Consider the following 27,873-nt stretch of genomic DNA (forward strand, 5'->3'; position numbering starts at 1 on the left):
CAACAGACTGATGGGCCTCCTCCACAGAGCTTCTGACAGGTCTGACAAGTTTCCAGGTGACGCAGATGCTACTGCTCCAGGAGCACACTTTGAGAACCACTGGCCTAGAAAACTGTTGAGCTCCTCAGTTAAACAAGCTTCTCTTTCTCCTTTTTTTTACCCAACACAGCATTCAACAGGCCTTTCTCTCCTTAACTATGGTCAAGTTGTAACATACAAATGTGTTTAAAACACACCAGTTAAATTTATCCAATTGAAAATAACATTGTCAATAAAATGGGCTGCCTGTTTACTACTTACATTTTAGCATAAAATTGAAAATCATTATGTTTATTTATAGACTTCATTATCCTTTCGTTAGAAAAAAATCCAATTATTAATCTCTACTTATATTTTGACTTTCAGGCTTTTTTTTTTAAACCTAATAGCTTCAGTTTTAAAATGTTGAAAGGAGAAAACACTCTTTGCTCCCCCCAAAAAATAAAAATAAATAGAATCTGTTTACCTCAGGAAAGAAATTGTGTGTAGACTTTAAAAAAAAAAAAAAAGCAATCGATCAGTGACCAACAGTAGCAGCTTCTTCTTGAAGATATTCTTAAAACTTAAATGTCTCTTTTCTAATAATTACAGTAGAAATCTTACCTCAAAATATACGTTGTGTTTACCTGTACTCAATTTGGTTATAATTCTCTGTATAAATAGGGACCGTTTACCAGTGTTTCTTTGAGATATGAGGTGAATATGTATTTACCAGAGTTCATTTTAGTTTTTGCTTTTATACCAGAAATAGTTTTTCACCTAAAGGATCAGAAAATACAGATTGAGTTTTGATTGTATGGAAAAAGATTTTTACATCTAATGTGTAAACCATCTAGCAGAATAGTTTTACAGTTTTATCATACTGTTAGTAGATAATAAAGCCCAGTCTTTGCACTATGACTGTCATATATAATTCGTACTTAGTGAAATTTTTAAATTCACATGTACAATGATGTCTGTCCTCTGTCCCCCACTTCACTACACTTTTAAAGTTTATTTTCTTTTTCTGTAATAGTAATAATATATTTTCATTGTACCTTGAGAAACAAGATTAGAACACAAATATAAATATATTTGTGTTCTAATAGATAATGGTTTGGAGTCTTCATATTCTACCCTTTTTTGTTTGTTTTTTTAAATCTCAATTTCGAGGTGGCAATAGCTGCAGATAGTGAACAAATATAAATAGTGGTTGAGATGAGGACATTTAGCCCATGTTTTTCTTGTATGTTCTATCAGTGCTTATTATAAGCTGAGTTTAAAAAAAGAAAGAAAAGAAATGAGAAAGTAATGAAACAAAAAATAAAAAAAACTCTAAAATTGCATTCTGCTGTGTTTAGGAGAAAAAGTTATGTCTTTGTCTCAAAGGACTTGAAGGACAGAAATGGTGGTGATGCATCCCTAACAGTGGACACAGGTAGGAAGGCACTTTCCCGCCTGGTGTCTTATTAAACTTTGAATTCATGACAGTGCCATGCCTGAAATAAATTTTTTCTGGTTGTCTAGAATTCTTCTTTTATTTATTATTTTAATTTTGAAACTTATTTTGAAGTCAGAAATAGTTTATTCCATTACTTAAATGGCTGGTTTTCTTTGTGGAAGAAGGAGAAAGTAAAGATCTCGTCTCAAGCCTGGGCTAATTGGAATAATCCATGTATTTTCAGATATAATCTTAACTTTTTTTTTTTGCTACCAGAGATTAAACCCAGAGGTGTTTAACCATTGAGCCACATTCCCTGCCCTTGTTATATTTTAGACACAGGCTCTCACTGAGTTACTTAGGGCCTCACTAAGTTGCTGAGGCTGACTTTGAACTCACAATCCTCCTGCCTCAACCTCCCAAGTTGCTGGGATTACAGACATGTGCCACTGATTTTGGGTGTAATCTTACTATTTTAAAGGGGTTGGTGCCCTCTAAATTCCCATTGCTCTTTGATATCAAAATAGAAAAATAGTTATTCATCTTGATAATGTTCTCCTTTGTAGTAAAAATTAAGGAGAATGGGGTAGGGGTGATTAACTGATTAATAGCACAACTCTGCACATTTATTGAGATTCACTTAGTTTGGGCTTTTTCTTTAAAATATCAAAATGTATAAAGAAGTATTGTTACCCTCAAATCCTTAAAGGTAGTTAAAATGTCAGGTGACTTCTTAAAAGTAAAACTCCCTAGGCTTTGTGCAGGAAGGCTGCCTACATACCATTAGAAACCCTCCTGACTGGCTGGTTCTTCTGACTGGTAGATATTTGCTGAGAACTCTGAATGGGAAAAATAAAGTATGTGCTGCCTTCATTGTATAATTACTGACTGGTTCTGTCCATTTTTAGTTTTATTTCATTTTTAATAAATAATGTTATTCACTAGCCACTTAGAGCAGTAAGTCTATAAACATATGAGAGGAACAATTTTCAAATTAAGGGATTGGATTTTAGAGAGACAGTCTCTTTGAAATAAATTCCCTCTTCAGTCAAAGTGAATGTGTGTTTTGAGATAAAGCTAGAGTTTGGAGAGTAATGTTTTAGAGTGACATTTTGTTGTCACTTAAATTTTTTTTATAGTAAGTATCTATAATTGCTTTCCTATTTAACTCTCCCCTCAAGGTCAACAAAATAAAGACCTTATAAGTAAGAGGCAATCTAGGGTAGTAGCTAAAAGAATTGGCCCATCAGTAACTGTGTGACTTAGACAGCTTTCTTCATTCTTTATAACTACATCTTTAACATAAGGCTAATGATAGCACCTATTTCACAATCTTGTTGTAAAGTCTGATTGAGATTATGCATGGAAAGCTCTTGGTTCAAGGCCTGACACATAAAAAATGCTCAGGATTATTGGCCACTGTCACTATTATTGGTATCACTGGCTTTTAATTTAGGGAGAATGGGGTAGGGGTGATTAACTGATTAATAGCACACCTCTTTTAAATTTTAAAAGGAAAGTCTTATGTGTTCTCAACAGGAAATGTTTTTTTAATTAAGAGAAAACATGTAGGCATTAGGAATTAAATTCTGGAATTTTCTAATACATCAAGATATTCTCACTTTATAGACTGTCTTTTACGTAGCAATATAATAACTTTACAAAACACTAGGTGATTTTAAAATCACACACCATCTATTACATATAGCATTTTTAGAGTAATGAGGATGCCCTTTAAATGGCTTCATGTTGCTGGGATATATTTATATTTGTGTTCTAATCTTGTTTCTCGAGAGACACTATGACCTGGGTTGAAAGCCTGACCAAATGCTCCTGTTGCCAGGGATTTGACCTTGGGCAAGTGGTTTAACTTCACTAGATTTAGATTTCATTGTTTCTAAGGTTTCTTTCAGTTCTAAAAATCTGTTTCCAAAAATTAATCCCTCAGTTTTCCAAGTCACATACCCCATCTTTATCTATTATTAATGAAGAGATAATATAAGACAGTAGTTTCATAGCATGAGACAATATTGTTTTCTATGCTCTATGGCTGAACATCTTCAGAAAACTTTTGTCCTTTCATGATATTGAGGAATTGGTTATTCAATTTTTTTTCTTTTTCTTTTTTGAGAAAAGCAGACTTCACTTAGGACAATGCATGTTATGTTCTGAATTTATTTAGGACAGCCAGGAAATCAAAGGAATCACTGCATGTTTGGCCCTTTGTACTATCAGATGAGCAGTTATGATGTCAGAAAACCTATAGGCAGTGTACTCGCAGCAGACTCTGGTTGACAAAAATGTTCCCCTATATTGATGGGAGATTTATGGTTTGGGGACAGAAACCAAATACTTGCATTTCAAGTCATTCTGTCACAAACTTCTCCTAAAAAGTTAAGCCACAGAAATATATCCATGCCCCCCCCTTTTTTTAATATTTATTTTCTAGTTTTTAGATGGACACAATATCTTCATTTTTATTTTTATGTGGTGTTGAGGATCAAACCCAGCGCCCTGCTGCCAGGCAAGCCACATCCTCAGCCCCCTCCATGCCCCCTTCTAACTATATATGAATGGAACACAAAGCAAATGGAAAATTTCACCATGTCTAACTTGTAGATTCAGGAGCTGTTCATCACTAATCAAATAGATTTACACAGCAATTGTGAAATAAGAATTGTATTGTAGAAATAAGACTCTTGGACTTTACAGGAATTTTTGGTAGAGACAACAATATCTTTGAAAGGCATGGATGAAATTAAGTAGGTAACATATGAATATGTTATTAAATGAGAAGTTACTACTGTCAAAGATAAAATGCTGCTGGGCAAGGTGGTACATGTCTGTAATCCCAATAACTCCATAGGCTAAGAGGGGAGGATCACAAGTTCAAGGCCATCCTTAGCAATTTAACAAGGACATAAGCAACTTAACAGGACCCTGTCTCTATAAGTAAAATAATAATAATAATAATAATAATAACAGAAATAATAAAAGTAAAAATAGAAATTAACAACATAAAAAGGCAAAAAAAGGGGCTGGGGATGTGGCTCAAATGGTAGCACGCTCGCCTGGCATGCGTGCGGCCCGGGTTTGATCCTCAGCACCACATACAAACAAAAATGTTGTGTCTGCCGAAAACTAAAAAATAAATATTAAAATTCTCTCTCTCTCTCTCTCTCTCTCTCTCTCTCTCTCTCTCAAAGAAAAAGGGCAAAAAAATTTTAAAAAGAAAATTGGGGATGTAGTTCACTGCTAAAGTGCTCCTAGGTTCAATCCCCAGTACTCCTCCCCAACCTCGCCCCCAGAAAAAGAAAAAACAAAACATAAAATGTTCATGAGCTAGAAGCTAATCCTGAGAAAGATAAGGGAATTAGCTAATAAGACTTTTACGTACATGTAATTTATTTTGGCAAAAACTGTCCTGTTTTGTTTATTGGCTTTTGTTATTTTGAAACCAAAAGCATTTGAACAGTTTGAATTTAAAACATAATAAAGTAATTAAGTCACATTCTATAAGAAATTCTCTTGATACTGGTTTAGACATTTTGCTTTTATATTCAGCAGTACTTTTTCATAGTTAAAGATGTCATCATTAATCTATTATTGGTGGTTCATCATAAATAAAAAGCCCAGTATTGATTTTGTCTGTGAACTGAGTGAGCTTCCATTTCCCCATCTTTAGACATAACATAGAGAAGCTAATTGTTAACTAGTGGTTTCTTCACTTTCCCACCCCCACTTCTGCTTTTATTGGTTAAATATAAAAATATAACCTGATTTAGGGGCATCCTTAAGAGAAAGTAAGAATCCTCTCCATTTAATACTCAGAGATTATGTACAAGTCATTTAAACTTCTTAGAGCATGAATCAACCATTTGGAAATGGTTCTGATTGAAAAATAATATACTTGCATTTTGGATTTTTATTTTTTTAAATGAAGAGCAAGTATTTTTGCAAGTGATGTTAAACTTTCTGTGGTTTTTACATGGCAATAATAGACAACATAGTAGGAAATGTATGTGAGGCCAGAGGTAATTGAATAAAACAAAGGCATGAAAGAATGGCATATTTAGAGATTCATGGAATAGTCTACTATGACTAGGATTTGTGGTAGGCAGTGTTGAAAAGATAAGTTGGGCTCAATTGGATCATAGTTGAGTTTACTTGTTTTTTGTTGTTGTTGTTGTTTTTCATGCTGTATTATAATTGGGATGGAGCCTAGGACATTACCACTGAACAACCTCTCTGGACTTTTTTTTTCCTTCCAGTACTGGGGATTGAACCCAGGCTTGCTCTTCCCTGAGCAAAACTCCCCAACACTTTTTTTTTTTTTTTTTGAGATAGGGTCTCACTGAGTTGCCCAGGCTGGCCTCAAATCATGATGCAATGAAAGGTATTGTCCCTCAAAATAAAGCAACATGTTGGGTTTGTGTTAAAACCTGTGTGTTTGCTGTTGGCATGTGGGCATTTGTCACAATGTGGCAAGGGAATGAAATTTTCTTAGTATGATTTCTAGAGATTTATAGTCTGCATTGGGAAACATTAAATTATGCATTCCCTTCTGGAAGATTCTTACAGTCATAAACTTAAGGCATTTCTCCCTTTTACTTCATTCCATGTTTTTAAACCAAAAGGCATGCCCTTTATACAACATTTGGATAGATACTATAGAACAAAAGAAAGGAAACTAATCTTCTTTCTTTCCATGAGAGAACTAGCCAGTGACAAATTTTATGGTAACTTCTCTAGGCTGGAAATAGGAATAAATAATGCCCAATCTTTGCCCTCTATGTATTTAAAGTGTAGTAAGGAGAAATGAGCTGAGAAGCAAGGGCAATAAAATCTCCTAAATTAAATACTTCTGATTTTTTAAAATTAATTTTTGGTTTAACAAGTATAATTGATTTAAAATACACTTTAAATATTTTGCCCATCCTCAGTTAAGTCTCACCAAAGTTGGGATTTCTAACATTGTGTTCATTTAAATCTGAGTTTTCAAAAAAAAAAAAAAAAAAAAATCTGAGTTTTCATTCATTTAGTTTATTTCTGCAGCCATTAATTTAAAATCATAATTGGTAAAGAGTAAGGAAGATAAAGTATGTGTTATGTGTAATTTTCAGTAAAATGAAGAGTTTATTCTATATGAAATGAAAATGTTATACTTGAAATGTGCCTGGGAGTACTAAGTATAGCTTAGTTCGTTTCTTGCTTCTATTTTATTTTTGTTGTTGGGTGATAATTGAGAGAAGTAAAAATATAGATACCTGTACCACCCATGGAGCAACAGGTGCATTCTATTCTCTCTAAACTGAATTAAACCAGTAATTTGTCATGTCATTTGTGTTTTATCCTTTTGTTTAAAGGTTATCTACTGAAGAGGTTCCCATTATACACAGTATAACTACATGATGTATTCTAGAACTAGATTGAAAAACAATCTGTAATTTGCAGACAGATAATTAGTACTTTAAGGATACCACTTTTATTTTGTAATCATTTACTCTTAAAATGAGCTCAGTTTCTTCTGTAATTTACCTGGCATATATTTTATTTCATTCACATTATCTTTTTAAGAGATAACCAGTTTGAGAACTCAGAACTAGAAAACTTTCTAACAAAAATGACCAGGGTTCAAATGTGACATTTTTAAAAAATATTCATTTTAGAGTGGTATTACTGGTCCCTCTCTCCATTTTTTTCTTTTAAGTGTTATTTGCCAAATGATAGCATGGATCCATTGACTCTTAGTTTTTGTTGTTGTTTTTGTTTTTAATTGCAAGTACTTTACTTTTCATGTGTGATCTAAAATTCATTATTAAACAGAAATATTTGTTAAATTTCTGAAGCATAATTTCAGTAAAGTATTTAATTACCAGAAATTATCTTCTTACATGTTAGTCTCTATAAAATTATATAGTTTTTTATTGAATATCTGTTAAATTTCTATTTTTAGGTCTTTAAATCAGGAATAAGCATTATTTTGATTTTTTTGAGGTAAAAAAAGAGTATGTGCATACCTTCAGAGTGTGTTCAGTTGATTGATGTAAAGAAAGTGGTTTAAGCTACATTTATAAACAACCAACTTTTGATATGTTATTTGATAATGTCTATCTGTTGGGTTCTATACATAATTTATAATTGTTTTTATGTTGAATTCTTGATATATCTAAAGCAGACTGTTTTATTCATATGGGCTTTCTTCAGTCCATCCTCTCTGATAAGTCTGTGTTAACAAATGTATAGTATGGCATGGTTTTCATCATCTTTTTCTTTTGGTTCTTTTTGTAATAGGCCTGTAATCATAGCTAACTTCGTTGAGATTAAAGAACGCTGCATTAAAAATATATTGACATATTATCTAATGAAAGGTGGGGAAAAAAACCTTCATCTTAGGAGTATGTAAAAACATTTCTGGTACAATCTTATAATTCCTCCTGGCTTTTGCATTGTATCATTTGTATTGATGCATTTGACATTCAAAGACACACTTTAATAATTCTTGAATCTAAGTATTGCCTGCTCTCTACCTGCATCTTATACTGTTTCTCTAGCCAACAGAATTTGAAAATAAAATAATTTCATTTAAAAATGAGTTTTTATTTTAAAAAGAAATTTTGGGTGCTGGGGCTATAGCTCAGTGGCAGAGTGCTTGCTTAGCACATGTGAGGCACTGGGTTCGATCCTAAATAAATAAAAGCATGATGTCCATCTACAACTATAAATTTTTTTTTTTTTTAATTTTGTTCTCTGAATTTCCCCATTGGTTTCCCGTTTAACCTTGAGAGCAAGAACCTTAGCATTTAGAGCATTTTAATTTTTTTATTTAGTGCTTTATTATAATAATTATATATTGCTATCTAATATGTAACCTTTATAAAACATAATAGCTTAAAATAATAAATATTACCTCATAGTTTCTGTGGTCAGAAAGCCTGGTACAGCTTACCTTGGTGTCTGGTTCATGGTCTTTCACAAAGCTGCAATCAAGGAGTTAGCCAGGGCAGCCGTCATCCCAGGGTTTGACTCAGGGAGTATCTGCCTCCAAGTTTACTAACATGGTAGTTGGCAAGTCTTGGGATCCTCAGTTATTGACTGATCCTCAGTTATATGCTAGTCCCATGTCTCATGATGGCAGTTGGGTTCCTTCATCTTAGCAAGCAAGAGAATACCAAGATGAAAGCAATAGTCTCTTTGTAACCAAATCTCAAAAGTGACTTCTCATTGCTGTAGCCATATTTTGTTCATTAGAAATGAGTCCCTAGACCCACCCAGACTCATTTGAAGAGAATTAAGTGAGGGCATGAGTACCAGGAGATGGGCAATCTTTAGGGTTCATCTTAATGGCTGCTTACCAGGTGTGTAATATAGTACTTTGAAACTTCTAGAACTTTATCACTTTTACTGTACCATCTTCACAAGATTATGGTAGTAAAACTTTTTGTTCAGATAAAAGTTGATGTGCTTATCTTGCTGTCTCATAATCTTGAATTAATCATTTTGTATAGAATTAGACTCTAGGAGGAGGTAAAACTCTGACAGAGAATGTTCATTTGCAGTTTTGCTTGAATAGCCTTTTCTAGTTATTTAGATAAGAAGCTTTGTTCAAACTCTAAGGTACTATCAAGAAAGTATACAATTGGGAATTTTTACTCTCTATTCTTATGTAAATTCTAACGTTTGTTTTGTTCAGTATTGGTAAAGGTTTTCAAGGTGTCATGAAAAGATGGGGATTTAAAGGCCAGCCTGCCACTCATGGTCAAACGAAAACCCATAGGCGACCTGGAGCTATTTCAACTGGTGTAAGTATAGAGTGATGCTCTTTTTAATGCTGTTGCCTTTTGTACCTGTCGTGCTCAGTCTTTGCTTTAGATCAAGTTACATAATTTTAATCTGACTCCAGGTGGAGTTATCTTTTTGTGGGTCACCTTTTTGTGGATCGTAGACTCAGTCATTTTTCAGAGCTATAGTTTTATTCTACATATTCCTAGTACCTTCCTCCCTACTTTCCCATTCCCTTCTCTGTGTTCTGTATGAAACATTGAAGCCAGCTACAAAAATAAGATATCTTTCTAGCTGGCCTCACCGCTTCCTCCACACATTCATTTTGCCTTAAAGAAAACAGTTGGGAAAGATTGTCAAGGAAAATACCATGGTAAAGAGAAAAGAATACACAGAGAAATACGTAATAAGAGATATGATATGGAGAAAAGACCCTTTATGTTGCTAATTTAATCTTATTCTCCAAGTGATATAACAAAGTGCCTAAAGAGATTTTGTTCTTTGGAGCCGTAGGGTAATGCAAGGTCAGCCACTAAATGTTGGTAATGTATTCTATTTCTTTCAAAATAAGAGGAATACAGATTAAAGCTCCTCTGAGATACTATGTTCTCACTAGCAGATTGTATTATCAAGCTGCTTAATTTTTGTCATATTGTCTAATGAAGGGTGTTAAAATATGTTAGCAAAAATGTAAGAAAACAGACACTCTATACCTCCCTGATGGGAATACAAAATAGTACAGCCCTTAGGAAGGAAAATATGACAGTATTTAATAAAACAACACAGGCATTTATGCTTGTCAAAGCAATCCTACTTCTAGGGTTTATATTTTTGCAAAAAGAAGGGCCAGGAAGATAAACCAGAAACTAAGGTATTGCTTACCTACAAGGGATGGATAGAAATAGTGTGGAAGGGCCTAAGAGTGCAGGAATGACACTTTATTGGATAGACTTTTCGTTACTTCTGAAAACATATTGTTGTTTTACATTTTCAAAATAAAAACTATGATAAGAGGGGAAATAGAAAATGGAATATAATTAGAAAATGAACTTAAGTGTTTCAGATGAATAATAACTACACTGAAGAGGGAGGGGAAAAAACCCTAGTAACTCAAGTAACTTTTAAACAGTAGTTTAGTATAAACCTGTAGTCTAAATTTTAAATTGTACTCTGTACAAATATTAAATTCTAGTTAGGCTTGGTTTTTGCTATGGTATCAGCAGTTCTGAAGTAATTTTCTGTGAATTGGATGATTGAGAAGTTAATTAAATATATTGATATACGGGAGCCAAGTTTTTTACAGTATATTAAGGGAGGTCATTAAGCCATGAAATGGGGGAAATTAGAATGAACCCTGTAGTGTTGAATTTTAATTATAGGTATCTTTATGTAATTTATTCACTCTGTGTGTAAATAAAAAGAAATAGATGTAAGTGTGAGTATGTTATTTATATCTTAGCTCTGACTGCTAGAAAGACCTGAAAGCAAAAATATTCCATTGCAATGAGCATACCTAGGGCTCAGATCTTGATTTCTAAAGACTATTCCCCACTGAAAAGAATCCCTTGAATAATCGGCTTATTTAATAATGCATGGGACTGGAAGACACAAGACAAACTCAACACATCTTATCCAAGAAAACAAGGAAGTGCTTAAACAATGACAGACACACAGAAAGAACATAGAAGCCAGCCTAAACAGGCTGAAACAGATTGGGCTTAAAATTTTAAAATTATAGTAAAAGAATTCATCAAATAAAATTAGAGTTCATGAGTCCACACTGATAATAACCAACTGAATGAATAGGTGAATAAATGATAGGATAAAGGTGAAATGCTCTTCCTTACAGTATAATGCCATCTAACATAGAAGGAATGATAGATTTAGAGTGTCACTGTTTGGCAGTCATTATAGAAATAAATGATTCAGCCCAACATTTATAGATGCTAAAACAAATGGTAAACAAATTGATGGGTACTAGATATATACATAGTCTGAAAACTAATAGCCTTGGAAGGGATTAACCTACATAACACATTTTTATCTAGGTAATCAGTTATACATCACCAGTAGTTAGATAAACCAGCATAATGTACCTCCTGATAAGGTTCCCAGAAATGAACACACCATTATTTCTTTGTTGATTCCTACCAAAATGCATCTGCTTGAATCTGATCATTGGAAAACATCAGACAAACCCAAAGTGAGCAATACTCTACAAAATATAATTGGTTTGTAGCCTTCAACAATGTTCAAGGTCATGAAAGACAAGGAAAGGCTGAGGAGCTGTTCCAGATTTAAGGAGGCTAGAGACAGGACAACTAAGTGCAATTTGTAAACTGCAAAGTGGATCTTGAACTCGGAAAACAATAGCTTATAAACAGTATTATTGAGCCAGGCACAGCAGAACATGCCTATAATTCCAGCTCTCAGGAGGCTGAGGCCACAAGAATTAATGAGTTCAAAGCCAAATCTAGGCAACATAGTGAAACACTGTCTCAGAGACCTGAAAGACAAAGAGAGAGAGAAAGAATATTATTGGAACAGATGGCAAAATTATAATAGATATGATAATAGTGTTTAATTTTCTGAGTTTTATAATTGTACTGTGGTTACATAAGAGAATATCCTTGTTCTCAGGAAATACTTATAAATAAACAAGCATAATGTTTGCCACCTAATTTCAAATGACCTAGGGAAAGATGTAGAGAGAGTAGATAGTGTAAAGCAAGTGGGACAGCATAAACAAAAGGTAAGTTAGTTAGGGTAAAGAGTATAAGAATTCTTAAAGAGTATAAGAATTTATGTTGCTGCTCTTTTTAAATTTAAATCATGAAATTATACATTATAAAAATTAGGTAGATCAAAGACAAATTTAAGAGCTAAAACTATAAAAACATTTTTGAAAAAACAGGAGTAAATATTCATGCCCTAAGAGGCAAAAGCCTTAGATACAACACCATAATAACAAGGAGCAGAAGAAAATATATTACGTTTCATCACCAAAATTTAAAACGTGCTACAAATGCATCAAGATATGAAAAGACAACTCACAGAATGGAAGAAAATATTTGTAAATCATGTATCTGATAAGACTTATATCCAAATATATAAGGAACTCTTACAACCAGTAGTCCAGAGGTTTCCCAATTAAAAGATGGGCAAAGGACCTGAATAGACATTTTGTCAAAGAAGATACATAATTGGCCAATAAGCATGTAAAAAGATGCTCAGTATCTGTAATCATTAGGAAAATGTAAATCAAAACCACAATGAGATAACAACTTTTATGTCCTAGGATGGCTATAACTTAAAAGACCTATAATAACAAATGTTAGCATGGGATGTAGAGAAATTGCAACCCTCATATGTTGAATGCAGGAATATAAGATGATAACACCACTAAACGTTAAACATAGAGTTATTGTATGACCTAGTAATTTTTTTTTTTTTTTAATTAAAGCATTAGTTGTTCACAGTGGTTGGGTTCATTTTGACAAAATCATACATGCATGGAGTTTAATTTACTCCGTTTTGGTCCTGATTCCCCACCCTTTTCCCTGCCCCTTTCTTTCCCCCTTCCTCTACTCATTTTCCTTTCACTCATTTGCTTGTGTTTGTTTATTTATTGGTAACAGCAAGTGAACCCAGGGGTATTTAACCACTTGGCCACATTCCCAGTCCTTTTTTGTTTTTTTGTTTTTTAATTGTGAGACAAGATTTCACTAAATTACTTACTGCCTCACTGAATTGCTGAGGCTGGCCTTGAACTTGGAATCCTTCTGGTTTAGCCTCCCTAGTCACTGGTATTATGGGTGTGCACCACCATGCCTGGCTCATTTATTTATTTGTGATTGATCCTTTCTATATATACATAAAGGTTGAATTCATTGTGGTATATTTATTTATGCATATAACATAATTTTGTTCATTTCATTCCCTATTTCCTCCCCTTTCCCGTCCCTCTTCCCTTCCTATAGATATCCTTCTGCTACTCCACTGAAAATCCCTTTATGATATCCAATCCCCTCCCCTTTTTCCCTTATTTTGGCTGGCTCCCACTTAAGAGAGAAAACATTTGAGCCTTGATTTTGTGAGTCTGACTTATTTCATTTAGCATGATGTTCTTGTTCCATCCATGGCAAATACCATAATTTTGTTGTTCTTTATGGCTGAGTAAAGACTCCATTATGCATATATACCACATTTTCTTAATCCATTCACCTATGATGGGGATCTGGGCTGATTCCATAATTTGGTTATTGTGAAGAGTTCTGCTGTATCTTATAGTATTCTGATTTTAGTTCTTTTGGATAAAAACCAAGGAGTGGGATAGCTGAGTCATATGGTATTCCATTTCTTGGTTTTTGAGAGATCTATCTCTACATTGTTTTCCAAAGTAATTGAACTAATTTGCAATCCCACCAGCAATGTATGAATCTACCTTTTCCCCAACATTCTTACCAGGATTTATTATTATTTATATTCCATCATTGACTGGAATGAGATGAAATCTTAGAGTAGTGTTGATTTGCATTTACTGGACTGCTAGAGATATCAAACTTTATATATATATTTCTTGGCCATTTGTGTTTCTTTAAAAAAAAAAAAAAAAAAGATCTGTTCTTTTGCCCATTTATTGACTGGGTTTTTTGGGTTTTGGGTGTTAAGTTTTTTTGAGTTCTTTATATGTTAAATGTTAATCCACTGTCAGAGAAATAGCTGGCAAAGATTTTCTTCCATTTTGTAGACTCTCTTCATGTTCTTGTTTCCTTTGATTTGATGGCATTCATTTATTTATCCTTGGTTTCATTTCTTGAGCTCTAGGGCTTTTAAAGAAGTCAGTACCTGGAGTGTTGATTTTTCTAGCAGAAGAAAACATATATCTATTCCGTGAGATACTGAGAAGAAAGTAAATTCTGTTGTTTTAGGGTAAAATGTTATGTAGATGTCTGATAGTTCCATTGATTTTATGTTTGGATGACCTCTCTATTGATGTTAAGGATGTGTTGAAATCACCCTGAAATCATTGTATTGGGATCTATCTGGGATTTAACATCAAGAAGTACTTTATTTTATATATTAGGTACACTGACATTTCAGGCATATATATTTACTATCATTATATCTTCTTGTTGGATCATTCCTTTGTCTCTTCTGATTAATTTTTTGGGGGTGGGGGTGGGGGGTTGTGGCTCCATGGTAGAGCACTTGCCTAGCATGTGTGGGACACTGGGTTTGAGTCTCAACACCACATAAATAAAAATAAAGATATTGTATCCATCTACAACTAAAAATATTTAGAGGAAAAAAAAAACGGGCATTTAACCATTAAGCCACATCCTTTTTAGTTTTTATTTTGAGACAGGGTCTTGCTAAGTTGCTGAGGCTAAGCTCAAACTTAAGATCCTCCTGCCATAGCTTTCCAAGTCACTGGGATTATAGACATAATCAGCACTTCTGATTAATTGTTTTTTATTGTAAAATTTGCCAGGTACAAGAATAGTTATACCTGATTGTTTTCATACTCCATTTGCATGGAATATTTTTTTTGTATCCTTTTACTTTTACCTTGTGGGTGTTTTTGCCTATAAGTCGAGCCTCTTGCAAAGACCATATAATTAGATCTTGCTTTTTAATACATTTTGCTAATCTATGTCTCTTTTTTTTTTTTTTTTTTTTTTTTTTGATATGGGGATTCAACCACTGAGCCACATCCCCAGCCCTATTTTGATTTTATTTAGAGGCAGATTTACACTGAGTTGATTAGTTGCTTAGTGTGACTGAGGCTGGCTTTGAATCCACAATCCTCCTTTCTCTGCCTCCCGAACCGCTAGGATTCCAGGCATGCACCACTGCACAGGCTCTGTCTTTCAATGGGGGAAATTGAGACCATTTACATTCATAGTTGTTATGGATTCATGTGTATTGTTTCTTGACATTTTGGTTTGTTTGCTATATTTAATTCTGTTTTGATTCATTTTGATAGTTGTTCTTCTAGTGATCTTCATCTCTTTGGGAGCTTTGGAGTTCATTTTTGTGTTCCTCTGTCTGTAGCATATCTTTGAGTATTCATTGGAATGCTAGCTTTGTGATGACCCAGAAATTCTACTCCTAAATTTGTTCTCAAAACATACACACTAAATTCATATATGAATATTTAGAATATTAATATTCATAATACCCCCAAAGTCAAAACTCTTTATAGATATTTATCTCTACAATAGAATATTATTTAGCAATGGAATGAAGTGAAGCATTGATACATAGTGCAGCATGAATGAACCTTGAAAACATTATGTCAAGTTGAAAAAGACTACATCATTTATGATTCCACTTATATGAACTGTCCAACCTTGGCAAATCTATGAAGACAAAATTAGGTCAGTGATTGCAAAAAGCTGTGGGGATTGCTGGGAATGGCCACAAATGAGTATGGGTTTTTGTTTTGGCTTGATGAAAATATTCTAAAATTGATTGTGGTAATATACAACTCTCTAAAAACATAAAATTGTGTAGTTTAAAGGGGTGAAATGTGTGGTATGTGAATTATATCTTAACAAAGCTCTTTAAAAAATTAGGCATATAGAGGAACCTACTCTTATGACTGGAATGAGATATTTATCTTGAAATACTGTACTGTTTATATACTTTCCTTAAGGATTAGCTAATAAATGACTTTGTAATCCTAAGAATGAGGCTATACTTTAAATGAGAGTATAAATTTGACTAACGAGGCTGAATTGGTCCTTTTTTAGTAATGTTAAGTACAGTGCTTATCAAAGCATATATATGTAGAATACTTGGTCTATTATACTCAGAATTGTCTTTGGAGTTATGTTGGTTACATAGTAACCAACTCTGAAACTATGATGAGTCACTTCTACTGGGAGTTTTACCTGTTCCTATGAGTAGCTGATAGAAGAGTGTTTAGTCTAAGAATTCATGTCATGAGAAACCTTCCATTTTAGCTGTAATTCAGATTTGTTTCCTTAGATGTATAATTATTAGCCATTATCAGAGACTGCGTGAAGTTGTTTGATTTATTTGAATCAAAGACAACTAAGACAAGCTATTCTAGTAACTAATTCTGACCTTGAAGCATTTGGGTAAGGAAAGTGACATCAAAAGCAAGGAGGAGTAGCACCATTCCAGCAGCAGTAGTGTGGATTAAGTCAGTTAATACAGAAGATTACCCGAAAACAGGCTAGGCAGACTTTTTCTTCAGGTGGTGATTTGATATGTGTGTATTCTTTCTTTCTTACTTTCTTTCTTCCTTCCTTCTTTCATTTCTTCCTTCCTTCACCTTTACCTTTACCTTTACCTCTTAACCAGTATTAGGTCAGTTACTATTCTTGTTACTGAGTTTGTATCCTAATTCTGTTTCTAAGTCCCTATTTATTTTGTTAGTCTAATCAAATTTGGAATGGGAATCCTCTGGTAGTAAGGACATTTCAATCTCAATTCTTTATTAGACCTAGCAGAATAGGAAAAATAAAAATAAAACTTAAAATTCCTAGTCTTAGTTGATGTTACGATTTGACCAATACTGTTTGAAGTCAAAAGTATTGAAAACTTTGGTTCTCTCATTTAGGATATTGCCAGAGTCTGGCCTGGAACTAAAATGCCTGGACAAATGGGAAACATAGATAGGACATCATTTGGACTGAAAGTAAGTTTGTAAAATGGTTCTTTTAAGAATAAATTAGGTAAATGCAAAGGCGTCAAAGTATGTATTTAATGTGTATTTATGTACTGCTGTTCTAATAGGCTTTATGATAATTAAGAGGTAGAAGATGCATGAGTTGAGTTGTATTGTGGGTAGTCATGGTAGTAATACTGGTAGTATTTATTTATTTAACATCCAAGCCATAGACTATACAGTCATTAAGAAGGAAAAAAATCAGTGACCTGCTATTTGACCTGGAAGATTTCACAAGATATTATATGAAAAAAAGGTAAGAATCAGAACATTAAGTTTAATACTCTCTATTTATAAAGAAATGAGCAGAAGCTTCCGACATGTACATATTGCTATGCTGTTGTATCGTCACAGAGAAAAGTGGAGAGGTTGTATTCCAGATTGTCTGAGGTTATATGTCAGAAGTGTGGGTGGGCAGATGGTTTTGAGTAAGGAGAGAGGAGACAAAATTGAATAATAAAAAAAATAACACTGAAAAAGGATTGCAAAAGGATACATTTATGTACTTATGTGTATGTGTGTATTTTAAAGAGGGGAAGTTATGTTCTCAACTAACTTGAAAAATGTATGTAATTGCTAAATGAAAATGAGTTGTACTATAATGAGTGCTGTGTTGTTTCATTTTTTTATATTAAAACAACTACTGTTTATATATGTATGCATATATATTTCAAAACAAGGAAAGTACAAAGAAAATAAACACCCACAGAAACAGCACCCAAAGATAATTACTAACCAATACATGTTCTTCCAGTCTCTGTTCTACATACATCTTATATGTGAATTTGTTTTCAAATTTTATATAACTAAATTGTATTAGGGTTCTCCTGAGAGAGATGGATGAATGAATGGTTAGATAGACTGATAGTTAGATAAATGATGTGATACATTCATAAAAGGATATTTGAGGGGAATTGGCTCACATGATCATTGAGTCTGGAAAGTCCTACAACAGGCCAGCTGCAAGGTGGAACTCCTGGGATCCCTGTATCCTGGCTTAGTCCAAAAGCCTCCAAACTAGGGAATCCAGTGATGGAATTCTCAGTCCGAGACAGTAAGCCTGAGAATTGGGCAGGGAGATGTGAAGGGATGGTGGTGCTGCTGATATAAGTACTAGAGTCCAAGGTCCAGAGAGCCTAGAATTCTAATTAATATATAAAGCAATGTCCTGGCTGCAGGAGAGAAGAAATATTTTTCTCTGACTTTTTTTGTTTTTGGAGGGGAGTGGGGTAGGCATGCATCCATTTGGACAGTGCTCACCTACATTGGGCAGGGAATCTTCCATACTCAGTCCACGCACTTTCACACTAATCTCAGGAAATGTCCTCACAGATACACCCAAAAGTGATGCTTTTCTAGTTCTCATAGTAGTCCACATTGACACCTAAAATTAGATAGACTTTTTTTCCCTTTTTTAACTTACCAAAGCCCATCAATTTCTCTCTCTCTCTCTCTCTCTCTCTCTCTCTCTCTCTCTGTGTCTGTGTGTGTGTGTGTGTGTATGTGTGTGTGTGTGTGTGTGATTTCATTTTCTATAGTATTTAAAAAATATACCGAGCTATTGTTAAGTACCAGCTATGGGTAAAATTTTTATTTCTTCTCAAAATATTTTATTTTCTCAGTATCATTTCTTGACCATTCTTTTCCGTTTGTGTAATTTGTTTTCTCTGTGTGAAGATTGTTTTGGTTTTTTGTTTTGTATTTTCACTTCGCTTGCCTTTCTCTAGCCTCCTGTTCCCTTCCCTCTCCGATCTCTCTACTATTGAATTACAGTTGGGTTTTTGTTTTGTTTTGTTTTGTTTCATTAGTGTTTTGTGGATGTACAGGATGGTGAAATTCACTGTGGTATATTCATACGTGTACATAGGAAAGTTAGATCAGAGTCATTCCACTGTCTTTTCCTATCCTATTCCTCCTTTCCTTTTATTCCCCTCTGTCTACTCCACTGATCTTACTTTTTTTAATCCCTCCCCCCTTATTTTGGATTAGCTTTCAGATATCAGGGAAAACATTCAACTTTTGACTTTTGGGGACTGGCTTACCACAAGAGTCTTCAGACCCATCCATTTACCAGTGAATGCCATAGTCATTGTGAATATCTTTTTGAAGGCTGCTGATCATCCCACTTATATTAGAAATTAGATCTAGTGAATTGTGAACTCCTAGTTTCTGGTTGCAACAAGCCAGTATTAACTAAAAAGAAAAATTGAATTTTTATTTGGCTGTTCTTAATGGTTCCAACAGAGTGCATTGAGATATTTGAGTAATCTTGATCATTCGGATTTCTCGGTTTGGTTTGCTTTGCTTTGCTTTGCTTTGCTTTGCTAATGAAGATTTAACCAATAGTGCATTACCACTACACTACATACCCAGCTTTTTGTTTTTTATTTTGAGACAGGGTCTCACTAAGTTGCTTAGATGTTGAGGGCCACAGCCCAGTAGGGATGACGCATGGCATTTTGCCAGAAGGGAGTGGTTGAGAGGTGACGCCAGGGAGCCATTGAGATGATGATGGTTAAGTTAAGCTGTGTATTCAATTGTATATAGACCCCTGCTGTCCGCCTCGGGTCACTGGCTACTTTGGAGTTCTCAAGTTCATGTTCAGGTGGAGGGTGGAGGGAGTTCCGGCTGGTGTGTGGTTCCTGAGAGGGCCACGTGGGTGGCGTCCAGGGGAGTTTGGAAATAAAGTTTGTTCCTGCTTGAGTGACTCCTGATTTGTGTCCAGCCAGACTGCAGCAAGGGTACATTACCACTACACTACATACCCAGCTTTTTGTTTTTTATTTTGAGACAGGGTCTCACTAAGTTGCTTAGGACCTTTCTAAATTGCTGAGGCTGGCTTTGAACTTGTGATCCTCCTGCTTCAACCTCCTGAGTTCATGAGATTATAGGCATGCACCTTCTGTAAGACATATCTGTTATGGTGTTATATTATAAATCATCAAATAAGATTTGAAGTTTTTCAGTTTTTTTTCAACATTTGAAGTGCTAATGTTATAATTTCATAGGTTACCTTCTCACCTTTTATAACATACTCCTTATTTTAATATAAGCATATTCTCACATTTTAACTCTTAAAGGTTGGTTTCATTTTATCTTTTAGGTGTGGAGAATAAACACAAAGCACAATATAATCTATGTAAATGGCTCTGTACCTGGACATACAAATTGTTTAGTAAAGGTATGTATAACTGTCTTTATTTTGTCTTGTTCATAGGTGTGCCATAAATTCTCCTTTGACCCAAGTAGATGGGTGTTTTTCCAAATGTTTTCTTCTGCTTCTTAAAAGCACCTGGGGGTGGGGAGGAGCATTACAGAGTAATCTTAAGTCCTACGCCTATAAAAACAAGAACCTGTGAAAGAGTAGAACCAGTACGCAAAAGGATCTTTAGGACTATAAAGAAGATATTAGGTATTAAACATATTAAAAAGATAGTGCACCACAATTAAGTGGGGTTCATACCAGGGATGCAGGGTTGGTTCAAAACTAGGAATAGTAGGAACATACCTCAACATTGTAAAAGCCATATATACTAACCCCAAGGCCAGCATCATTCTAAATGGAGAAAAATTGAAAGCATTTCCTCTAAAGACTGGAATAAGACAAGGATGTCCTCTTTCACCACTTCTATTCAACATCATCCTGGAAACTCTAGCCAGAGCAATTAGACAAAAGAAAGAAATTAAAGGGATACAAATAGGTAAAGAAGAACTCAAACTACCACTATTGCCAATGACATGAGTCTATATTGGGAAGATCCAAAAAATTCCACCAGAAAACTTCTAGAACTAATAAATGAATTCAGCAAAGTAGTAGTATATAAAATCAATACTCATAAATCAAACGTATTCCTGTACATCAGTAATGTATCCACAAAAAGAAGTTAGGAAAACTACCCCATTCATGATTGCCTCAAAAAAAATAAAATACCTGAGAATCAATCTAACAAAAGAGGTGAAAGATCTCTACAATGAAAACTACAAAACACTAAAGAAATAAATTGAAGAAAACCTCAGAAGATAGAAAGATCTCCCATTCTCCTGGATAGGCAAAATTAATATTGTCAAAATGGCCATATTACCAAAGTCATTATAGAGATTTAATGCAATTCCTATTAAAATCCCAATGACTTTCATCTTAGAAATAGAAAAGGTAATCATAAAATTTATTTGGAAAAATTAGAGATCCAGAATAGCTAAAGCAATACTTAGCAAGAAAAGTGAAGCAGGAAGCATCACAATGCCAGACCTTAAACTATACTGCAGAGTTACAGTAACAAAACTGGCATGGTATTGGCACCAAAATAGACTAGTAAACCAGTATTATGGAATAGAGGACATAGAGATAAACCCACATAAATACAGTTAAGTCATACTAGAAAAAGGTGCCAAAAACATTCATTAGAGAAAAGACAGCCTATTCAACAAATGGTGCTGGCAAAACTGGAAATCCATATGTAGCAAAATGAAATCAAACCTCTATCTCTCACCCTGCACAAAAATCAACTCAAAGTGGATCAAAGACTTAGGCACCAGAACAGAGACCCTGTGCCTAATAGAAGAAAAAAATTAGGCCCACATTTTCACCATGTTGGCCTAGGATCTGACCTCCTTAACAAGACTCCTAAAGTGTAAGTAAAATCAAGAATCAATAAATGGAATGGATTCAAATTAAAAAGCTTCTCAGCAAAGGAAACAATAACATGAGGAGAGAGCCTACAGCCTGGGAGAAAATCTTTACCACATGCACCTCCAATAAAGCATTAATCTCTAGAATAAAGAATTCAAAAAACTTAACACCAAAAAAAAAAAAACAAATAACCCAATCAATAAATGGGCTAAGGAACTGAACAGACACTTTTCAGAAGAAGAAATATAGTCGGTCAACAAATATATGAAAAACTGTTCAACATCTCTAGCAATTAGAGAAATGCAAATCAAAACTAAGATTTTATCTCCTGTCAGAATGGCAATCATCAAGAATACAGGCAACTGGGCTGGGGATGTGGCTCAAGTGGTAGCGCGCTCGCCTGGCATGCGTGCGGCCCGGGTTCGATTCTCAGCACCACATACAAACAAAGATGTTGTGTCCGCCAAATACTAAAAAATAAGTGTTGAAATTCTCTCTCTCTACCTCTCTCTTTAAAAAAAAAAAAAAGAATACAGGCAACAATCAATGTTGGCAAGGATGTGGGTGAAAAAGGTACACTCATACATTACTGGAGGGATTACAAATTGGTGCTACCACTTTGGAAAGCAGTATGGAGATTCCTCAGAAAACTTGGAATGGAACCACCATTTGACCCAGCTATCCCATTGATTTATACCCAAAGGACTTAAAATCAGCATAGTATAGTAATGCAGCCACATCAATGTTTATAGCAGCTCAATTCACAATAGCTAAATTATGTAACCAACCTCGGTGTCCTTCAATGGATGAATGAATACAGAAGATGTGGTATATATACAATGGAATATTACTCAGCTATAAAGAAGAATTAAATCATGGCATTTGCCAGTAAATGGATAGAGTTGGAGAATATCTTGCTAAGCAAAAGAAGCCAGTTCCAAAAAAAATCCAAATGTTTTCTCATGTAAAACTAATTAAAACAAACTTAAAATCTTTTTAAAAAGGAAGATATTAGATTAAACTATTGCCAAAATATCAATGTATTTCTGTTCTTCCCCCAAAAAAAACAATAGTTTTATTTTTCTGAGAGTTATTTTGACAGAGAAACTAGAAATGTGTGAGTTGGGAATTACAGAGTCCATCCAGAAAGGTGGATAGAGGTGAACACTTTAGTAAATAACAGTTTATTAATTAGTGCTAGCACTTCTGATTACATCATTAAGTGTTTTCCTAAAATATGTATTTTTATTTTAGAAAAATTCAAAAAGGAAAGAAAGAAAACAGACATGTTGTACAGATGGATTTGAAGAAAAAACTATTTAACTCTCAGCAACTTATTCCCATCAAATAAAATATAAATTATTATTCCATCTGGGATTTAGGCCAACATAATCCAAATTCTGTCGCTTCTGAGTTTTGAGTATTCTGTTCTGAAAATAAATTTGTAGTAGAAGTGATGTCAGTTATTTCTAGAAGTACACTCTTCGTTTATTTTCTAATAGCTGTGGAAAGAAAAAAAATTCAGGGTGAGTTTGTTGGCATTTTTTTGTTTTGTATTTTTGTGATACTGGGGATTGAACTTCTGTATCCCCAGCCCTTTTTATTTTATTTAAATTTTGAGTCAGGTGCTCACTAAGTTGTCGAGGCTGGATTCGAACTTGGAATCCTCCTACTTCTGTATCTTGGATTATTAGGCATGTGCCACTATGACCAGCTAAACCTCAGTTTTCTTAAATTGGGTGTTTCATTATATATTTTCTCATTTCTAAAGTGGGTTCCATTACTAGCATAAAATATGTATTTTTTAAATCTTACAGCAATTAAGTTTTGCTTTTTAAAAATCCCTTTCTGAAATATATCTTGCTTGGATTATTCTCATTTACTTTAAAGAAAAAAATGTATTTGATGAATTTTTACAGATTTTTATTTTTTCCCTGAGTTTTCATGTTTCAAAGTAAGCTTTCAGTCCCTAATAATCCAGTCATATATAACATTTTAAGCTTCATAATTCAGTGTATCCCTAGCTCTACATTCCAGATTTGTTACAGGATATGAAAACTAAAGCTTAATATAGGAAGAAAAAAAGGATTACTTTCCTCAATAAGATTATACTGGATAGCACATTAATCTTTGAATATTCTCATGTATTCCTTTTCTGCCCAAGTGCACACCAGGTTCTCCACTGGCTTTCCAGCTGACCCTTACCACTGCTGGGACTTCATAGGCCGCATAACCCCTTTGACCCCAGCAGGAGGAATAGGTCAACTGTGTGGGAAAACTATGCTACATACAATGCTATTCTGGTCTGTTTGTTACAAATGGTTTATAACCAGCAATACTAATTAGTCATATATACCATCCCCTTCAATAAATGATTGCTTCCAAAAACTCTATCCACTTTGTTAACCGATGATGGTTTACTCTTATGAAAAATATTCAGTAGGCACACTGAAGGCTAGAAAGAGGAGTCTAAATATATTTTGACACTTAGCTACATCCCCAGCCTAACTCTTAATACTTCGTGTTTTTATATAAAATTGATCTCAATTCCTTGTCATTGTAAAATTGTTTCCATCTTTTTATACTTTTTTATATATATTTGTATTTTTAGTGCATTATAGTTTTACATAATAGTGGGGTTCATTTTTTATATTTATAAATGCATAGCTAGTTTATTTTCTGCCTTTTTTAAGATTTGAATTACTACTTTTCATTTGTATCATAAAATTTTCTTATAAAATCAAAAAATAAATAAATATATTTTGAGAAATGTCTACAGTTAACACTTGTGAATATATTAACAACAACCCTCTTTCAATAAAAAAAGAAAAAACTTTGAGATATGTTGCCTAAATAATTGTCTGTTGTCTGTCCCAAAGGTTAATATGTGGGTTTAGGGGAGTATCTTGTGTGTATGCTTTTTAAATATCAACTGCTTCCTGAGTCTTTTCACTCCATTATTTCTATTCCAGTGAAAGCAGGTGAATGTGCCCCCTTAGTAGTGGGGATTGAGCCATTGGCTGGGGGCAGACAAATTTATTAGCATTGCCTCACTTCTCAGGAAGTTTGCTGCCTCACAGTTCTGGGCTGCCAATAACTTTTGCTTTTGAGATTCTAATGTTAGTAAAGATAGTCTTAGGAATGACCAATCTGTTTAGTTAGCATGAATGCTTTCTTTATTGCTGTTTTGATTCACTGAATCTATTAAGGGAACCTAAAAAGGGCTGAGGCTGTGACTAAGTGGTAGAGCACTTGCCTAGCATGTGTAAAGCATTGAATTCGATCCTCAGCACCACATTAAAATAAATAAACAAATAAATAAATAAAGGTGTTGTGTCCATCTACAACTAAAAAGAAAAAATTAAAAAAGAACCTGTACACTCAGAAAAATGAGAAATTATACCCCCTTTGATTCAATTGTATGATATGTCAAGATCATTGTATTGTCATGTGCAACTAATAAAAAAATTTAAAAAAGAGAACCTAAAGAAGTATTATTTACACATGATGTGCTATATGTTATTAAATACTACTTGTTTATGTTTGTTCTTATGTCCTAATACAGAATTGAAGTTTATTTCCATATTTGCTTGGTTTTAAAGGATGTGAACTAGGTTGCCAGAAGACAGAAATGTAAAATGAAGGGGATGAATAGTTGAAGGACTCTTGGCAAAGGCAGGGAAACAATAAAGCCAGGGTAAAATTACAGAAAAATACATCAGTCTTATACCCTTATTAAAGATGGACTGGAGACTTGGCTTTCAATTTTAGAATCACCAAGACAGAAATATGTAGATGAGATATCATGTTTCAAATCAGTAAGTTATAGTACTGTAGCATTTATACTTAGAATATATTATCAGTGTTTCTGTTGTCTAAAATATTCCCCCAGTTAAGTGTTATTGGGATTTTTTTGCTACTTAAGGGCCAACCCAAAATTAGTGAATTGGAAAATGATAAACAAGTTTATTTTCTTCTGGGCAACTTTACTAATCATTTCTTGGAATAATTTTAATGAGAGAGATTAAAATAAACCAATTTTTTATACTTGTTCTGAGCAGCTGTGTAGTTACTTCAACTAAATTATTCATTTCTTATTGCCAAAATGAATATGCCTTATTTTATTCTGTGTATATAATTACATTTTTTTTTAAATTTCTTTCTCAATAAAGGCTATGGAATGAGTCAGAAGCTTTGAAGAACCCAATAATTTTTCTAAAAATAAAACCAAACATTCTAGATCATGTACTAAATTATGAAATCATAGGCATTTTTTAGAACATACAGAATTAAAATCTATCATAAAGACATCAGTTCCTTATTGTTTTTGCTAAATATTATTCCCTTTAACTTCTCAGTAAGAATGCCATTTACTAAATATAAGCTAATTTTCTAAATAAAAGGTGATATTTTTAGTTATGTATTCTTAGATTAACAAAAATGCTAGTGAATTTTATGTTTTAAAATCTCAGCTCAAAAAAAATATTCTATAAAATGTAGAAAATAAAGTTATAAAAATAGACAATGTAAGTAAATAATAAAATGGGAATTGTTAGGTATCAGGTTTATAGTTTATATCAGCTCTGAAAAGTGAATCCGGATGTAGTTTTTATTTGAGTAGTAATCTTAAAATATGATTTAACTATTGGACAGTTAATTTATGTTATGATAAAATATAAGTTGATAGTAGGTGATTTTATTCTTATGAGGTAGCTGATTAACTGGAGTGAGATTGTTCTCTGTCATTGGATTAACTAGATTTATTGGAATTCAAAAGAATGCATTGATTGAATTCTTTTTACTGTGCATATGTAATAGTTGTTATTTGTGTCAGAAAATAATGTAGGAAAACATAATCTTTGGTTATAAATAATAGGTAAATATACTACCTCCTCCATCCTCCCCCAATAATAGGTAAAATAGACTACCTCCTCCCTACCTGAATGTAGGTCTTGCACATGCTAGGCAACTAATCCCCAGCACCATTATCCTACCAATAAGTAGCTTAATTGGTAGCACTTATTAATAAGATTTTTGCCTTCTCCCCCCAGGTCAAAGATTCTCATCTGCCTGCATATAAGGATTTCAGTAAAAATTTACCATTCCCTACTTATTTTCCTGATGGAGATGAAGAAGAACTACCAGAAGATTTGTATGATGAAAACGTGTTTCAGCCCACTGCACCTTCTATTACATTTGCCTAACTCATTGGACATGGCAGAATCTTACGTATTCTGTGAAATTTAATGAGCCAAAGCAGTAATATTATATACTTCTTTTTTAGTCACAACAATACTATACCTGTCATCTTTGTCAAAGGGCATAAATATATCACTTACCCCAACTGAATTTTTTTAGAAAAAGTCCCACATTAAATAAACCAGTTAAGTAGCTTGCATTTGCCAAATTGACAGTTTGTATATTAGCAAAATATTTGTAATTTGTGGACTTCATTTTTTTTTAACTACATATTTTCTGAACTGTCTTACAGTGTTTATAAATTTAACTTTCATTAAAGATTCATCATTGTTTGTAAAGGGGTGATTGTGAAACAGAAAGCCATATGGGGACTATGGTGTGACCTATTTGGATAAATAAACATTATCCTAAAATTTATTTTTTGCTTTTCTTCTACATTTTAGATCCTTAAAGGGAGAAAGATTTTTACTTAAATTAAACACTTCTGTTACCAATCAGAACTGTGGATAGGGAATACAGAGTCCAAGCACTGCCTGCTTATCTGTGGAGCCCCACCAATGCTGTTGAGCAGTTTTGAATGTAGAGACAATTCGTTTCTCAGTGGTAGAGCCCTCTTGGGTTTTGATTTGAGCTTGAACTGAAAGATCCACAGATCCCAAACCCGGAACGAACCACATGAGACACTGGCTGCAAAAAGCAGGAGGCGTTTATTCTCACACAGGCGCCTGCGGGTGCTCAGCGAAACCTCAGCCGGAGCTTCGGTGAACTGGCACACCGGGCTTTGGGGTACAGATCTTTTATAGGGAACAAGTGGGTTAGTTCTTAGCTTAGCACAGCAACAGCCTTTCTATTGGGTCCTCTGAATCCAGCAGTTGGGTCACCTAGGGGGTAAACTTGTTTTTTCGACTTTTTGTTCTCGGAAAAACCATAATTTTGCATTCTGCCCTTTCAGTTCCTGTTTTTAAACTCAGTTCTCAAGTTTAACCGGTAGGGCTGTCTGAAAGGAACATCTTGTGGTAGGGGGCCTGTTAGGGTTATCTACATGGAACATCTTGTGGTAACATTGTGCAACACCTGAGGTGCTATGTGCTGCTGGAGGGG

General features: G+C 34.0%; 1 protein-coding gene across 1 annotated transcript in view; it reads left to right on the plus strand.

Annotated features, from left to right (window-relative positions):
• Mrpl3 (mitochondrial ribosomal protein L3) overlaps positions 1–27,189 on the plus strand; it is a 43,734-nt gene extending 16,545 nt beyond the window's left edge. Inside the window, exons 7-10 of the mRNA XM_027933974.3 lie at positions 9,153–9,261; positions 16,836–16,913; positions 20,047–20,124; positions 26,625–27,189. Of these exons, the coding sequence (XP_027789775.1) occupies positions 9,153–9,261; positions 16,836–16,913; positions 20,047–20,124; positions 26,625–26,777 (418 nt within the window). The 3' untranslated portion in view covers positions 26,778–27,189. The remainder of the gene's footprint in view (positions 1–9,152; positions 9,262–16,835; positions 16,914–20,046; positions 20,125–26,624) is intronic.
• The last annotated feature ends 684 nt before the right edge of the window (positions 27,190–27,873 follow it).

The sequence above is a fragment of the Marmota flaviventris genome, chromosome 8, assembly GCF_047511675.1.
Source record: "Marmota flaviventris isolate mMarFla1 chromosome 8, mMarFla1.hap1, whole genome shotgun sequence".
NCBI lineage: Eukaryota > Metazoa > Chordata > Mammalia > Rodentia > Sciuridae > Marmota > Marmota flaviventris.